Source organism: Stegodyphus dumicola, chromosome 2 (genome assembly GCF_044657685.1).
Source record: "Stegodyphus dumicola isolate Sdum_Otavi_A_Nest chromosome 2, ASM4465768v1".
NCBI lineage: Eukaryota > Metazoa > Arthropoda > Arachnida > Araneae > Eresidae > Stegodyphus > Stegodyphus dumicola.
The window spans coordinates 282200558-282218925 of NC_140769.1; the positions used below are offsets into that span (position 1 = coordinate 282200558).

The window sequence follows — 18368 nt, forward strand, 5'->3', positions numbered from 1 at the left end:
TATTAATGAAAATTATCTTGTGATTTTCAAATAAAGAAATTACATTTGCATGATAAATCGTACTTCACTTTTCAGAAGGCAACACTTTATTTCCTCTTTCCATTCCCCGTATAAAAGCATTAATTTCGACTAGAATTTTCTGCAAGAAACATATTTTTATCCGGCAATTTATTGAGTACATTAATACATTCTAAGAATTGCTGCTAAGAAACCGGAATTATGAATGTTTACGAAAACTTGGCGCACTTTGACTTCAGAGTTCGTTTTCTAAGCATTTTCAGTTTCTAACGAAGTTTTTGTTCAGGGAAATAAAAGCACGGAAATAACTCAGCAAAATAAATAAATCTGAAAGGTTTCAGATTTTAAATTACGTTCAAAGGGGCGTTTCGTCAACGATTTGCGTGTTATCTTTATTTATTAAATATCATGTTCTTCGCACTTAAACCATAAAACTCAGTTCGAGAGCAATATCGCAAAATAATTTTAAATTGAGCGTATCTTTAGAATTTCCGATACACAGTCTCCCGCGTTGGAGATAAAAATGTGTTTTCCGTACAACGTTGCCATGGCTCGCTTTGAAATCCTTGAGTTTGTTAATCAAAAATGAACAAACAAACAAGTGTGAAACAGATATGAAATCGATAATAAAACCAATTCCAAATTTCAGATTTGGCCTTCCACATGCCCATATTCGCAGTCATTGAAAGTTGGATGGCACTAGGTATCGTTGTTTTATCACAATGCGAGAAACATGCGTACATTTATGATTCTTTATCATTTAATTTCTCTAAATATAATGCAAGACTCTAATATTTTGATGGCAACAATTTCAAAAGTGATTCACCGTTTATAATGAATCCACGCAAAATGGCAAAACGAAATTAACAGCCCTTCTGGGCAAATTGCCCCTTTGTGCTAAAAATGAGCGTGTTTGAAAAAAATTGTAATACCAACAGTTTCATGATTATTTTAAGAAACCGCTTGTAGATCTTGAATTTATACCTTCAAAACTAGGCTGATATAAATAAATATAAGCGTCCGAAAACTTCCATTATCTTTCACCAAACGTCTCTTCCATTTATTTCCCGGAATTAAGAAAGGGAAAAAAGAAAGTATTAGTTAAATCCCCATGCAGAAAAATCCCTAAGTGCATCAAGACGAAACAATACCGCTCCTCTCCATCTCAACAGGTGATTCGAGAGGGCGTGATCACGTGATAATTGTCACGTGACGCTAAATGGGCGAGCCACGCTTTTGATGGGCATATCTCTTATCCAATCGGCAACGGACTTTGGGGGCCGGCCTTACATTCATGTGGTTCACGGCGCGGGGTGTATGTATTTGGCTCTTCCCTCTGTACTCAAGAAGGCGAAGGCCGTGTTAGCACATTACGAAAACATTTCAGCAGCGTTGTGTATAATTCATGGACTCTAGCCGTCAAGGCTGATTTGACAAGACCCCGACGGTTAACCCTAATCGTTCTAACTCGCAGCTGATGGTCACAGGAGCGGCAGACGATACCCAGAGAGACAAATAACCGCATTCTTGCAGACGATTTAAATCGCACGTGTGTTTCCCGTTGGTTCGGCCCCCCGCTGAGCGCTTTTCCGCGGTCTCAGTTGTTATTCTTTTATGAGCTGTAATTGCTCAGCTTTAATAGAGCTGCAGATCGGTTGACTAATAAATGAACTGAATTCGTTGCCAATAACTTATCTCAAAATACTGGCAATTACGTTAAATCAATCAGCTCTGCAAAGGAACTTTTTTCGAAATATTTTTCGTTAAATGTGAATTATTCGAACAAAAATATGAAAGATAACTTATTTATTTCTTAAACTAGAAAAAGAAAAAAAAAAAAAAAAGCCTTTAGAGTAATCTCGTCTGTAAAAGACTTTTTCTTTAATTGGATTCCTTCGCTTGAAGGGGCAAAGTTGATGAACTGACTGCTTCCAAGAAAACAAACCAACTGAAAACTGAACAATCTTCGTAATTTGGGATGTAAATCGATTTGAAGTGACTGAAAAAAATAAATTAATTAATAAAAAGAATACCTTAATCTTCGAGCAACAAAAGTTTAGAATATCTGGACAATGGTACTTAGACGAGATATTCCAAGATTGTGATTACTGGACTGGCTGTTGGAGTTGCTATTTTAATCTAGCAGCTTTAATTAGGTGATATAACCATGACATATCGTTTAAAAAACAGGTAAAATTACCGCCACAGAGGTGTTGCAGAGGACTTTGGAGTGTATTATGTATCCAAACTTGTTGGCCCAAACTTCAGTTTACTCCCCATTACTCCGTTGTCCCATGCCTGCAGGAGGTCTGGTGTCCAGTCCGTTGTCCCCGGCTGCCAGCCCACCGGTCAGCAGTTCCTTCCTGGTGGACAATATCTTAAGGGACAGGGCCGCTGTGGCTGCTGCAGTAGCCAGTGGCGGGCCGTTCCTTGCCCGGCCCATAGCCGTGTCTGCTTGTCCGGAACAGGCAGGGGGGTGCACGGCGTGCACGACTTGTGCTGGGTGCTCTCCCGGTGCGGTGAGCAGCAAGACTGTCAGTGGAAGATGTCAAAACGGCAGCGGAGCCCAGAGCGCGAGTCCGGGAGCACCCTATCTCAAGTTCGGCGTTAGTGCAATTTTGGCAGCAGAGTCAAAGGAGAAGATGGCAGCGAAGAATGTCATATCGGTGTCGGGTAAGTTCTGATATTTAAGTTTCTATTTTAATTAAAATAATCCACTCTGCACTAACCAAATAAGAAAATAATACATGAAACTGAGCCGCGAGTGAAATTTAAGAGTTGCTAATGAGTAATTTAAGCCAAAACACTAGTTGCTAATGAATTTCATAAATATACATATAATAACATTTTTTTCCTCCTCCTAAGTTTTTTTTTTTAACTTTTTGTATCACAAGTGTGAGTGTGCGTGCCTATGTAAAATATTTGTGTCACTATATGGAAACATTGTTATAATAGCAGTTTAGGTTTTAAGTAAAGGAAAATGTTATTAAAAAAACACTCATAAACTCTTTTGAATCACTTTGACTGAAAAAAGAAAATAATTGATTTAACAAGAAACATGAGGTTATATCTTGTTATCATAATTTGCATATCCTCTTTTTTTTTTTTTTTTTTTTTTTTTTTTTTTTTTGTTCTGTCTAAGATAAACTGTCTAGTTTTTAGCCCATAGCAGCAATTTGCCCAGAAGGGCTATTAATTTCGTTTTGGCATTTTGCGTTGATTCCCTATAAACGGCGATTCAATTTTTTAATTGTTGCCACCAAATATTAGAGCTCTGTGTTATACTTAAAAAAAAATTAAATAATAAAGAATCTGCATAAATGTATGCATGTTTCTCGCACTGTGATAAACAACGGTACCTAGAGCCATCCAATTTTGAATAATGTATGTCTCCACTCAAATATGGAATCTGGAAGTCCAAATTTGAAAATTTGAGTTTTTTATTAATAAACTGAACGGTTTCGAAGCGAGCATTGGCAACACTGTACGGAAAAAACATTTTTATCTCCAGCGCATGAGACTATGTAATGGAAATTCTAAAGATATGCTGATTTTAAAATTGTTTTGGGATATTGCTCTTGAATTGAATTTTACGGTTTAAATGCGAAGAACATGATATTTAATAAATAAAGATAACACGCAAAACGTTAAAAAAAACGCATCTTTGGGCGTAATATAAAATCTGAAGGCTTTCCGATTTTTTTTTTTTTTAATTGTAAACAAACATCTCAACTTTGAATTAACACGAGTTAAAACACCGGATACTGTACATTTTTCTTTGTTCTTCTAGAGTAAAACTATCATAAATATTTTTATTTAAATTAAACTGTACTGATATTGAACTTGGATAAGCCGAAACTGAACCAGAAATAAGAGTATTTAACAAAAAAATTAATTAAATAAAAAAAAATAATAGAAAACATGACCAAATGTCAAGGAATGTTAACATTCAGTTCGATCTATCGAAGTTCCACGGTATTTACCAAAGAGAGATATTTTCATTTTATGCATTCAAAATTAATTTAACAGAAGCGTTATAGATAACTTTTTAGTCCTTATGAAGTGCTATTAGAGAGAGGGTATTATTAGAGTTTAGAAAAATCTGACTCTGTATTAAGTACAAGACATACGAATTTCTGAATCGTTTTTAATTTAGAGATAAATGAAGTTTTTCATCAAGTTCTAGAAGTTAGTCAGCCATTAATTTTAAATAACTGCTAATAATTAATAACGTATTACATATAATTATTGGAAAATCAATTATTTTTAAAGGTATTTAAATCCTACAAGTTCTGAAGTTAAGTTTTAAATCCTAAAGAATACATATTATTAGAAATTATGGTGATGCCACTGTAGCTTAATTCGCAGAAATTTAAATAATCATGTTATCCATAAATATAAGTAACTAAGAAATAAACAATGCATGCACACTTTCATTTAACAATGATTTATTTCATTAATTTTCTTAGAAAATAGGCAATATTAGACGGTTTGTACTATGATTTCTCTCTAATTCAGTAATTTCAGATTAATTTCGTTTATGAAGTGTCCTTTTGATAAGTAGTGTAAGATTTTAAGGAAAAACAATACAGGACTTATTCTTTGATGATGAATAAAAAGGCCTTATTCTTTGGTGACTTCAAAAATAGAGAGAAACAAATCTTATTTCTTTGACTTTCTCTTAAATTAAATATTACTTTGAACCTTTTTACATGATAAACTCCACTCTTTTCAAGCGAAGTGAAAAAATAAGAATGTTTATTCAAAAACATCGCATTAATATTTAAGTTTCGAATGATATAAATGACAAAAATTTATGTATTTAAGCTTATATATTTTATGTTAAAACTTCAAATGATAAGTAAGGTTAATATGCGAAATCACCTAACTTATTATCTTAATTAATGATAATTAAGGTAGAATTTTATGTTTCTCGAATACAATAAATTTAAAGAATAATATTTCATATAAAACTATTTACTCTATATAATTGTGGACATTTCCCCTCTTTCCAAATAAATAAATAAAAAATCTGAAAACTTTCAAATTTTACATTACGTCCAGAGGGGCGTTTTTTTAACGTTTCGTGTATTACCTTTAATTATTAAATATCATGTTTTTCGCACTTAAGCACATAAAATTCAGTTCAAGAGCAATATAGCAAAATAATTTTAAAAGGAGCATATCTTCAGAATTTCCGAAACAAAGTCTCGCACGCCGGAGATAAAAATGTTTATTTTTCGTACAGTGTTGCCATCCTCGCTTTGAAATCGTTGAGTCTCTTAGGCAAAAACTCATGGTTTATAAAATATGAAAGAGATAATAAAACAAATTCCAAATTTGGGCTTCCAGATGCGTATATTCGGGAGGAGACGTACGTTATTCAAAATTCGATGGCTCTAGTTACCATCATTTTATCTTAATGTGAGAAACATGCATACATTTATGCAGATTGTTCATTATTTAATTTCTTTAAATATAATACAGAGATCTAATATTTAGTGGCAACAATTTAAAAAGTGATTCGCCGTTTATAGTGAGTCAGCGCAAAATGCCAAAATGAAATTAATAGCCCTTCTGGGCAAATTGTCCCTGTGGGCTGAAAAACAGAAAAAGAAAAAAGAAAAAAAAAAGAAAAAAAAAAAAGAAAGAAATAAAGCTTTTTTTAAAAAGTGCTTTAGAAGTGACTGTGCCCTTAGAACTCTTAAGCGGATGCATAAAGCATATCAAAATTAAAATATTCTGATTTTAACAAGAATTTTATTCATTTCTAACATCTTTTCAAAAGACACTGAAAGTAAAACGTAAAGATAGGCTTTTATGTGAGAGTTTTAACGTAACATTTTACTCGCAGAACAGTTAATTTTCTACTTGAGGAAAGAAAATATATTCCGGAGTTTCGTCTATAAATAACTGATGGAGGAAAGGGGAATACGCGTATTACATTACAGTGTTTCTGATAATTCTACATTATAATTGAGTAATTATATATTATTCAATGATTTAAAACTGGCAGAATAATATGAAATTACTAAAATTCCTTAAGCCGACAGTTTAAAACCTCGTTTAAATCAAGTTTCGTCTATAAATAACTGATGGAGGAAAGGGTAATACGCGTATTACATTATATTGTTTCTGATCGTTCTACATTATAACTGAGTAATTATATATCATTCAATGATTTAAAACTGGCAGAATAATATGGAATCACTAAAACTGATTTAAGCCGACAGTTTAAAACCTAGTTTAAATCAAGTTCTCAAAAAATATCTAAATCATCATCTAAAGGATATAATATTTTTGCAAATCTATTTAGCATCGTCTTTCAAGACAACAGCAATCCACATTTTAATAACTGAATGATATGAGAAAAAGAGAGAAAGAAGAAACCCCAAACAACTCGGCCTCCAAACAAAAAGAATCAAAATTGTTTGAAGCAGCCTTTCTTTCTGTTTGCAGTTCTTATTCTAAAATTACCCGTACGCATATTATTAGGAAATTTGAAGCTTGTTTTTAATCTTTAAAATAATAATTTCAGATTCCCAAATTATAAAAAAATTACTCTTAATAGCACTTTAAATTTTCTTCCTTGTAATTCTGGTTATGTCCTATAATTGTAACGCTCAAAGTTTCATTCGAAATCTATGCTTGTATCAATAGGCATAAAATTTTTTTTTTTTCCCCCACGGATTTTAAGCATATTCTGAATATCTGAATCGGTGGAGTCAGCCGTATGCACGAAAGAACTTTTTATTTTCAAAAAATAAAAAAAAAATAAAAAAAAAAAAAAAAAAATAATATTAACGAAATAAAAAAAAAAATATTTTAAACAAGTTTCAAGTTTCGTTTACTAGATATTTATAAAAACGTGACATAAAGAATAATAACATAAAGGAAAACAATTCAAATTCCTATTTTTTTTTCATTGTTTTTTTCTATCTGAAATCTGCTTTTTGGTACTTGCAATAGATATTTGTTGGTTACACATCGTAATGCAAAATATACCGACAGCTAAATATGAAATTCTTAGACAAACATTCCTTTCAAATAGTTCTAGCATGTTTAATTAATCATTAATTAATTTACTTATAAAATTTAAACGACAAATCAATTATGAAAAATTTCTAAATTTTCAAAGAAACATTTCACAGAAAGCCAAACTCTCAGAATAAATATTAACAACCTAATTTCTTTTCCGTATTTATTAATTTTTTCTTCGGTATAATAAGCAAGTAAAAGTACACACATTTTTTTTAACGATTTTGGAAAGATTTATATATAAATAAAACTTTGAATTTTGTTTTGTAATATGTTCAGTTTGATAGCCCTTTTGTTGATTACGTCTTGATTTCTAAGAGTCTTTTTCTTAAAACATCAAAGTTGATTTTATTCCACTCCCTTCATTTATTCCCACTTTCCACTCCTCCTCCTTATTTTGAGATACCGCTTATAAAGAGCTTGTTTTTATAAATCCAGAAGTACAGTAATCGATATGAGGCACATCGAGAGACTTGGGTGGGATGCATTTAAAGAGAATAGCTTCGATTCCGGTTTCATTTCTCATTTTTTCAAAAAATAGAGCTGTAGATTTAGAGGTATGGTTTGGAGCCTTGTTCTGATGGAACTTACCACAATGAAGATTGTTCGGATAAAGAGATGGAATTTTTTTATCCGAACAATCATAAAACATATTTCTGACAGTAATCCAAATTAATATTGACATTTTTTTCTACTTTCCTTATTTTAAGTTTTCCGTTTTAGGAGAACCAGGTAATAACCGTAAAACCTTTAGAAAAACTTTTTTTTTATCTTAACCAATATATTAAGCCTTTATCTCCTCTTTTTCGGTAGTAAGTCTGTAGGGTTTATATTTATTTTAACTAACATTTATTTTAAGCTATCTTTCCTGTCAAGCCTTTACTTTTCCCTCGAATTGCAAATGCCAGAGTATGTAAATCGTAGTAGAACGCGCAGAGTATTCAAATTTTAAGCAGAAGTAATTGAGTTTAAATAGAAGGGAAACGAGATTTGTAAGTGTGCTTCTTGAATCACGAGCGTGAAGGTTGCTTGGTAGAAAGTTTAAGAACCGCGCGTTTCGGCCTGTGCGCCTATTTCGACAGTTCGTTGAATCTTTCAAATTCTTAATCAGAAAGTTTGCTGAATCTCAGCTGTATCTTAGAACGCGGTTAAGATAGTTACAATTATACAGCCAGCCTCTTAGATAGTGACTTCGTTATTTATGCATCTTGTCATTTATTTTTAGTTGTACTTTTCTATTTTTGTTTAACCGTCGGGTCGGCGTAGTTTGTGAGCGTCAAGTGAACGCAACTGTGATTTCTAAAGTGAAATAAAAAGGGAGTTAAACCCTTCTTAAGGGGGCTCATACACCTTAAACCCCTTAACACCCTTCGAATATGTGACTGTTGCAAGAACTGAGATATTTTATTTATATTAAAATCAATTACTTCCAACTTTTTACAGCTGACTACATAATATAGCTGCTTTGGAAAGTAGTAACCAGAAAGTTTGTGTTGCCACAAATATTTTTGTAATTTAATCCGCTTTGTGACAAAATATTTCGTCACGTTTCCACCTTGCGCGCACGATATTTTAAAAATGGTTAATGGTACATACTTGAAATTATGTGGAATTCTTTATATGAGCCCTATTTTTTAACTGAACTAAAAATCTGATGAATGTTTTAATATTAAAAAATTTTATGGACGGAAACACTACAGGTTTTTTTTTAATAAAATACATTTTATAAACTCGACTCCAAATAAAATAAAAATTGAACATGAAATTCTTAGAATTTTTGGTTCACGGTAATTTCCAAATGTTATAAAAGCTATATATTAAATATGCAATTAAATTATGCAACAGAATGTTTTAAACTGTGCGCGCAAGGTGGAAACATGACGAAAAATGTTGTCGCAAAGCGGATTAAATTATCAAAATATTTGTGGCAACACAAACTTTCTGATCACTATTTCAGAAAGCAACTATATTATGTAGTCAGCCGTAAAAAGTTGGAAGTAACTGCTTTTAAAATAAATAAGTTATCCCAATTCTTACAACAGTCACATATTCAAAGATCTTATGGGTTTTAAGGTGTACGAGTCCCCTTAAGTACGAGTCCCCTGCGTAATTTCCAGTTCATAGCAGTCACTACTACTGTTGCTGACAAGTTGGGGCCTCCCAACATCATAAGTCGATCTTTATCTATTGCAATTAGATAAGTATATCCCAGCCTCATCCATTGCCATTATATATTTCTATTTTTCACCAGTCAAATAATTTTCATACGAGCAATTTTCACCACATAGTCTTACGTCGAGAAACATGTTTTGGCATTAGCTGATGAGCATCATGTATTTTGTTCTAAATAAGATTTTATAATTTTGTTCACAGTTCCTACAAAAATACTTAAAGATATGCAATAGCTCTTTGAGGGCTCGATTTTCCTTTAAAGCATAAGATGCAACTTTAGATTTAATAAGAGCTGTACTTACCTTTGTTGGGTATGCATTTTTTGCCTTTTTCCCAGTCAAAGATGTAAACTTTGACGTTTCTTACCTTTCATGTTAATTATGTCACTTACTTTACGTGTAGAAACATTAAAACCATCTTTTCACATCTTTTTTTGATAACTGAATAAGAGTTTCTCTTTTCGGACAGCGCAAAAATAGAGCCTTCGATCCAATTGTTTATTTTTTAGCAACATTTTAAAGAAAAGAATATTTTTAACGCTGCAGACGATAATTAACCTTATTCCAACTGGATGGCAGTTACGTTTGTATTTTAGAATTAATATTTAAATTCCCGGAGAAAAGTCGTTACAAAAATGTGTGAACACCCTCTGTGCATACAGTGTCTCACAAAAGTGATGGGACACTTGTAGTTTACAAAAGGAAACTGTAGTAAAATAAATAAAACAAAAACGTGTAAAATTCTTTTTGGGTGTGTTTCGTACTTAAATTTAGTAACAATTATTACATAATATACATTTTCTCAAAATATTAAAATAAAAATTTACTAAAAATACAATTGTTTAGAACGTAGCAAAAAATGGCTCACATAAGTGATGGGACACTTACTTTTCCATCAAATATTTATCCAAAAATTCTCCTCTTTAAAAGGTTTTAATATTTTGTTGGATATCCTTTTACTTTTAAAACATGATTTAATCTTCTTGGGATGGTTTCGACTAATGTTTTTGTGATTTCTGGAGTGATTTTACCCCCATTCTTCTTGAAGCACCGATATTAATTGTTGTTTTGAAGAAATGGTGTGTTTGCGAATTCTTGATTCCAATTCTTGCCAAATACTCTCTATGGGATTTAAGTCTGGAGATTGTGGTGGTGTTTTTATTATTTTAGGACAGTTATACAGCAGCCAGAGTCTAACGTTCAAAGCAGTGTGCTTGGGGTCATTGTCCTGGTAGAATTTAATATCGTTATGAAGGTTCAATTTTCGTGCTGAAGATTTCAAATTTTGATTTAAAATGTCAATATACTTGTACTGATCCATTATACTGTCAATAAAAACAAGAGTACCAACTGCAGCGGACGACATACACTTTCACACCATAACTCCTCCTCCACCATGTTTTACTGTTGGCACCAAGTCCTGTTTGCGAAATTCTTCCCTGGGTTTTCTTCACACCAAGATTCCACCGTCAGAACCAAATATATTAAATTTACTCTCATCATCAAATATAACTTCATTCCAGTAATCAGAATTCTTATTTATGTTGGATTTTGCGAAAGCCAGTCTGAGTTTTCTATTCTTTTCACTTACGAAGAATTTTTTCCTGGCTGCTCTACCGTGATATCCAGCAAATCGAATTAAGTGTAGTACGTAGTAGTATCTAATGGTGTCCCATCACTTATGTGAGCCATTTTTTGCTCCGTTCTAAACAATTGTATTTTTATTAAATTAATATTTTAATATTATGAGAAAATGTATGTTATATAATAATTGTTACTAAATTTAAGTATGAAACACACCCACAAAAAATGTTTACATGTTCTTTTAATTTATTTTATTACAGTTTCCTTTTGTAAAGCACAAGTGTCCCATCACTTTTTTGAGACACTGTACGTTTCTACGCAAGCAGTTATAAACTCTTTATTTTTTACTGCAGCTTTTGTGATATTAGATTCCGATAAAGAAATTACTTCCACACGGATTGTAGATTCATCGATCAATGGTTCTTCTCTTATCAATTTTTAACTGTTAAAAAAATCTGTTCACATAAAAATGTATTCCCAAACCGAGCGATTATTTTTCATGCAAACTTCTTGATTTAACCCATTTCTTTTCAATAAGTACGAGTAAAAGCTAATAAACTCTGCATCTTCAAATCTTTGAATTAGATTTATACAACGTTGCAAATTACTTAATCGCATTTACAGATTGGGTTATTCATGCTCGTTTTCAATGGAAACGAAAAAATTGTAATTTCGGACCTCGGTTAACAAAAATCTTGTGATCTTTACAACATCGTATTTGCAACAAATACATAATTCACATATCTCCGCAGGTGGCATAAAAGCTTCGGGAACAGCCTGTTTGATACCCCTGATCTAAATGAATCTCAGAAATTCAGACTGGATGTATTAAGGCAGACGAATTTCGAATTATTAATTTTTAGCCCAAACGGCGTTAGCCCAAAAGGGCTATTAATTTTGTTTTGACATTTGCTTTGCTTTGATTCACTATAAATGGCGAATCACTTTTTAAATTGTTGCCATCCAATATTAGAAACCTGTGTTATATTTAAAGAAATTAAATAAAGAAGAATCTGCATAAATATATCTGTTTCTCGCATTGTGATAAATCAACGGTACCTAGAGCCATTCAATATTTAATAACGTAATCTTCCACCGAATATGGGTATCTGGAAGCCCAAATTTGGAGTTTTTTTTTATTATCGATTTCACATTTTCTAAAACTTAACGAATTTTTGGCTCAAATTATTAATTTTTAGCCCAAACGGCGTTAGCCCAAAAGGGCTATTAATTTCGTTTTGACATTTGCTTTGCGTTGATTCACTATAAACGGCGTATCACTTTTTAAATTGTTGCCATCCAATATTAGAAACTTGTGTTATATTTAAAGAAATTAAATAAAGAAGAATCTGCATAAATATATCTGTTTCTCGCATTGTGATAAATCAACGGTACCTAGAGCCATTCAATATTTAATAACGTAATCTTCCACCGAATATGGGTATCTGGTAGCCCAAATTAGGAATTTTTTTCATTATCGATTTCATATTTTCTAAAACTTAACGAATTTTTGGCCAAAAAACTCCATGATTTCAAAACGAACAATGGCAACACTGTACGGAAACAAACTAACATTCTTATGTCCAGCGCGCGAGACTCTATCGGAAATTCTAAAGATATGCTGTTTTATATATTTTGTTAAAATTTTGTTGAATTGAATTTTATGTTTTAAGTGCGAAGAACATGATATTTGAAAAATAAAGGTATCCCACAAAACATTAAGAAAATGCTTCTTTGAGCGTAATATAAAATCTGAAAACTTTCAGACTTTTATATAGTATATATATATATAAAATCTGAAAGCATTCAGACTAATATATATATATATTAAATTTAAATAGAGCTTAGTCGGCGTTAAGTAATAGTGTTTAATTAGTGTAAGTTAGACGCTTTCATTAAAAATATTCCATGTTTTTACTTTAAATATTTTAACAGGTTACGCATAGAACATTAAGCCAGGTTTATACACAAAATTCGTGCAGCATAAAGGTGCACATAATGAACAAATGCCAAATAATAAAAGTCAATATCTTATTGATATATTGATCTTATTGATATATTGATCTTCTAATTTTTAGAATTAATTCTTCTAATTTTAGATTAAAATGTAATGCTTCTAATTCTAGATTAAATTGTGTGCTATAGATATAGACAGACAGATAAAATTACAAATTGCTGTAAAAATTTAAAAGTTATTAGTTCTCATTTTTTAAATTTAGACAAATTATTACGATAACTTTTCATGTTTGTTCTGTCCTGACAAAATAATACTAGTGAAATTTACGCTGATTAAAAATCCTTACGGTGACGAAATTTTTATCTTAAAAATATTAAGTAAATATTAAATTTTCCCATTCCATACAACAGACTTAAGACAACATCACGTATTAAAATGTATTTTTTATCTGACTACATTCAACATGCAAATTTTGGAAGGTAGTACAAATAAATATATTATTGGCGTTATTTAGCTAAAACTTAAAAGTATAACAAAAATTATCAAACAAAACATTACCAAAGTATAATTTTTGGATTTATATTACATTTTGGATTAAAAATGTGTTGAATTTCAGGATTACTAGATATGTTCGCACAAAAATATGTACCAATATTTTACTTTTGTCATTCATATTTATTAAGGTATAAGTAATTAAATGGACTAAAATCAATGCGATAAAGTGAAATGTCTATTAAAGATAACTGTGTGAGTACACGCACTAGTTATTTTGCGAGAAATTTCTCTTTTTTCATTTGCAGAATTGTCTGAAAAAGTTTCAGAACATGAACCTAAACTTTTAGTACATTTAATTCAGAATATTTCACAGAATATTCGTAGAAAGCTTCATAAAATTACTATAGTAATAAGTTAAGTCAAAAGTTTTATTCGTAACATAAAAGCTGAAAAAAATCAAGTTGTTCAGAAAGTGGGTTTAAAGTAATGCAAATGCAAACAGAAAGAAAACTACAACCGAGTATGAAAATGAAATTCGAAACTAAACTTGTTACCGAGCACTTAAATAACAAATAGAAAAGCTCAAAATCATCTTTTGAACGCCACCGAATGTATTCAAATGAAAAATTCCCATTTTAAAGTTATTTAGTCTGTGTTCCTTTAGACATCAACTTTTCGGTTCTTAAACAAAATCTGCTAGTTCACGGCGTAGAACAAGAACAGCCATAATCCTGCTCTAACGATTGGAGAGACAAAATAAAAATAGTTTTCAAAAGCTTAATGTAATGTTTTTTTTCTTTGAAAAAGCTCTTAAAAAATTTAGTTTTCCAATTCACGCAAGAATATTCAAATTTATTACGGCATAGCGTCATATTCAGTAAAAGGAATTTTTCAAAATTTTAAAAAGTATTTACACTTAAAATACTTTTTTATTTAAAATTTAATACAAAAAATCTCTTTTGGTTTTTTAATTTTTTTAAACTGAAGCCTACACTTTTCTTTTGGTTCTGCAAAATTTTTAAACTGAAACCTACAAATTTCTTTCCTAAAATAAACTAGGAAATTCCAGAATAACTGAATTTTCTAAAAACAAGTCAAAAATTTTTAAAAGTTCTGTGATTTCACCCTGAAAAATCATCATTTGCAAGAAATTGGCCAGGAAAGATACATAGCACGCAACTGTTTAAAAGAAGACTATTAAAAGATAGTCTTCAAATGTAATAAATAATCCGATAATAATTATAAATGTTATTAAATTAACATATATTATTATTTATTAATTTCATTATGATTAATCTGTGGCAATGTTTATTAATATTGTGCTACTCATATATCTTCCATTCATTGAGGTTTTTCTCTCTGGGTTTTCCTCAGTTTTTCCGGCATGCACATAAATATGAAAATAATTAATTTAAATTTGGTTAGAAATTATTTGACTTATTAATTATTTGACTAAATAATTTCTTAAGTTCTAATCAAAGTGAGAAAAGTTTTCTAGATAGATATAAATTGTTTTACCACCATACATTTTTTGGATTATTGAAATTCTAAAAACTACTTATTTCTTAATAATATAAACTGGAAGTCAGTAGCATAGAACCAATAGTCATGGACTACGTTCTTAATCATTTTTAAAGTTTATCTTTTGCTTTGTTGTTACATTTTCTTTGTATTCTATTTTCAAACCAATGCAAACATAAATTAAATGAAAATACCTGAAATTTATCATGTACAAAATATTTTACCGTAAGATTACAATATAAACTATACACAGAGCTTTGAAGGTTATATCTGCTGCACTTGGGGAGCGGCTACTAAATAAAATTAAGAAACGCTAGCATAGATTACTGAATAACACGAGCTAAAATATAGTAATTTGAATAATTATTATCTCTTCAAATTAGGCAAACCAGCAACTTTTTTCCTGCTTTGCCTAATTTTAAATTTTATTTTGGCTTGTTTCTTGGTTAAAATTAGTCTGTGGTTAAAAATTCATGCAGAAATCTTCAAAAATATTAAACTAAAAAGTAATTAAGAAACTGTAACATAAAATAAAGAGAATTTAATTTATTATTACCATTAATATAGAGTGTTAGATTAGATTGTTGGAATATGGGATTGGATTGGATTGGATTATTGTAATTTGGCACAAAACCTGTCAAGGTTATCTGCGCCAGACAAATGGTAACAATGCAATTAGTCATTTATAAAAACTTCCAGCTTAGATAAAAAGAGACAGATCTATGATAAAAGCTGATATCTTTTTAAAAAAACAGGTTAAAGTCTATTATAAAAGCCAATATCTTTTAAAAGCAGAAACAAATTACGATGATGTGTTTTTCCAATTAAATTTCCTAAGTCCAGTTCTGAACAATTAAAATGTTTTTGGCGAAAATAATTTAAACTCTGGCATTCCACCAAGATATGATGGAGTGTCAGATCTGCATTGCAGTTTGGATAGCTGGGATTCTCTTCTCCCTTCAGAAGATAGTCATGGGTCAGGCGACAATGGCCAATTCTCAGTCGAGTCAAGAGGACATCCTCCTTTCTATTAGCCATACATGGCCAGTATCCAATGGTGGGTTTTACATTTCTCAGCTTGTTATATACTTTGTCATCCCATTGCTTTTGCGATTTGCTGAGAATTTTGCTTTTGACAAACCCTTTGATGTCTGCTAGTGAAATCCGAAGATTGTACATTGTGGTTGCAGTTTTAGCTGCAATATCCGCCAGTTCATTCCCCTTAATGGCAACGTGTCCAGGGATCCAGTTGGAATGTGGTAAAGCACACGAGGGTTACTGTCGAAGGAGAGAGATGGCTTCGTAGTGGACTTCCTAAGGGAAACTCCTTCATTTTATACGTTACACATGAGCAAAACTATAAAAAATAACCCTGCATCCAGCCCATTTGCCTGGGGTGGAACCGATGTCAAACTTTTAGCATTCAACTATCTTAACCACGTGACCATTCATGAGGTAGAATATACGAATATTCAGTGAGGTAGAAATCCCTTAACGGCGTTGAATTTAAATTAATTGGTACTTTTCTGTTACCAAGACCAGATTCAAAAATGTATGTGGGCATGCATGTATGCATTTCTATGTGTATGTATGCATGTATTAAACACAAACATGTATCAGCTTTAGTCGTAGCTTAAATAATCAGACGATAAGTTTAAAAAACAGGATCCATTTATTATTATTCAGGAGAAATAGCAGTTACAAAAATCATATATCCGGAGTAAATAAAAAGAATTACTAATAACTTTTTGTATGAAGTTTACTGCATCGTGACATTTAAAAAAAGCCCCGATATTCCTTTTGCGAGTCCTTTTATAGCCTCTGGAAAGGCGGAGTTTCCAAAAAATGACGTCAGCCTCGTCAGCCAATCCAGTTCGCTTTTAAATATTTCCAAAACATTCTAAAACTGTACGTGTAGAAAAAGCGAGAAAAACAACTTGACTACGGGGCTTTGGATTTAATTCCACGTACTTTCAAATAAGAGAACGTCGCCATTAAAAATGAAAAGAACATACAGTTAGAATTTTAAGTGTATTCTTGACTATGGAATTTTATTATTACAAATATATATAGATGCATGCAATTTCTGAATCCAATAACAGAAAAGTACCAATTAATCTTCAGTAAAAATTACTCAGAGTAATATAAGATAAAGTTTATAAAATAACTATTTTACTAAATCCAGAATATTTCTGCTTGTAATATGAACTTCAAAAGCAAAAATTTCAATTAGTTCAATAAGTATTGTATAATCTGCGAAAGCTTGCTTTAATAAACCTTCATTCCAGAAAGGTATTTCTATATTTCATTCTGCTTCGTATAATCTAAATGTTTACTATTTTATCTTAAGGGGACTCATACACCTTAAAACCGATAACATCTTCGAATATCTGACTGTTGCAAGAATTGGGATAACTTATTGATTTTAAAAGCAATTACTTCCAACTTTTTACAGCTGACTACATAATATAGCTGCTTCCTGAGATAGTCATCAGAAAATTTGTGTTGCCACAAATAGTTTTATAATTTAATCCGCTTTGTGGCAAACATTTTCGTCATGTTTCCACCATGCGCGCACAGTTTAAAACATTCTGTTGCATAATTTAATTCCATATTTAATATATAGCTTTTATAACATTTGGAAACTACTGTGAACCAAAAATCTAAGAATTTCACGTTAAACTTTTATTTTATTTGGAGTTGAGTTTATGAAAGGTATTTCATTAAAAAAATCTATAATGTTTTCGTGCATAAAATTTTTTAATATTAAAATATTCATCAGATTTATGGTTCAGTTAGACAATAGTGCCCATATAAAGAATTCCATCAAATATCAAGTATGTACTATTAGCCATTTTAAAAATATCATGCGCGCAAGGTGGAAACGCGGCGAAACATTTTGTCACAAATCGTATTAAATTACAAAAATATTTGTGGCAACACAAACTTTCTGGTTACTCGTTTCCGAAGCAGCTACATTATGTAGTCAGCTGTAAAAAGTTGGAAGTAATTGCTTTTAAAGTAAACAAAATATCCCAATTCTTGCAACAGTCACATAGTCGAAGATCATAGGGTGTTTAAGGTGTATGAGTCCCCTTCCCCATATAATTATTATGCTACTTTAGTTAGGATAGTTAATGTGTGTTTCCTATTATCTCTTAATTGGGATATGAAAAATTAATTAATTTCACTTTGTCATACGAAATAAATGGAGAATTGCGCATTCATTTAAAAAATTCTCATTTAATTTTTATTTACAATTAATGTTTTTTCGCTAGCGTATTTTTAAATTAGAGTAAAATCAAGTTTAAAATCCAGAAATTTATTCAAACTTTTTTTCCTTCATAAAATTTTAACATCTTCATTATTCGAACGGTGCAAAATTGAAGAATTCAATTTTTATGAAAATCATTTTAAATATAAACGTGGCACACATTATAAATATTATTTAGTGTTTAATGGTCCATAGATCTTTGATTATATATGTGTGTAACAATAAACTGGCAAATCGGTGATATTTAAATTCTTAAAAATACTCTCTCTGTTAAGCTCTGCATCAAGAATAACAATAATGTAAAAGCTTT

The 18368-nt window shown here is 31.0% G+C and overlaps 1 protein-coding gene across 1 annotated transcript in view; it reads left to right on the forward strand.

Moving 5' to 3' along the window:
* Nucleotides 1–1364: 1364 nt before the first annotated feature.
* LOC118203011 (homeobox protein DBX1-A-like) overlaps nucleotides 1365–18368 on the forward strand; it is a 237416-nt gene continuing 220412 nt past the window's right edge. Inside the window, exon 1 of the mRNA XM_085812225.1 lies at nucleotides 1365–2691. Coding sequence (XP_085668351.1) covers nucleotides 2256–2691 — 436 coding nt within the window. The 5' untranslated portion in view covers nucleotides 1365–2255. The remainder of the gene's footprint in view (nucleotides 2692–18368) is intronic.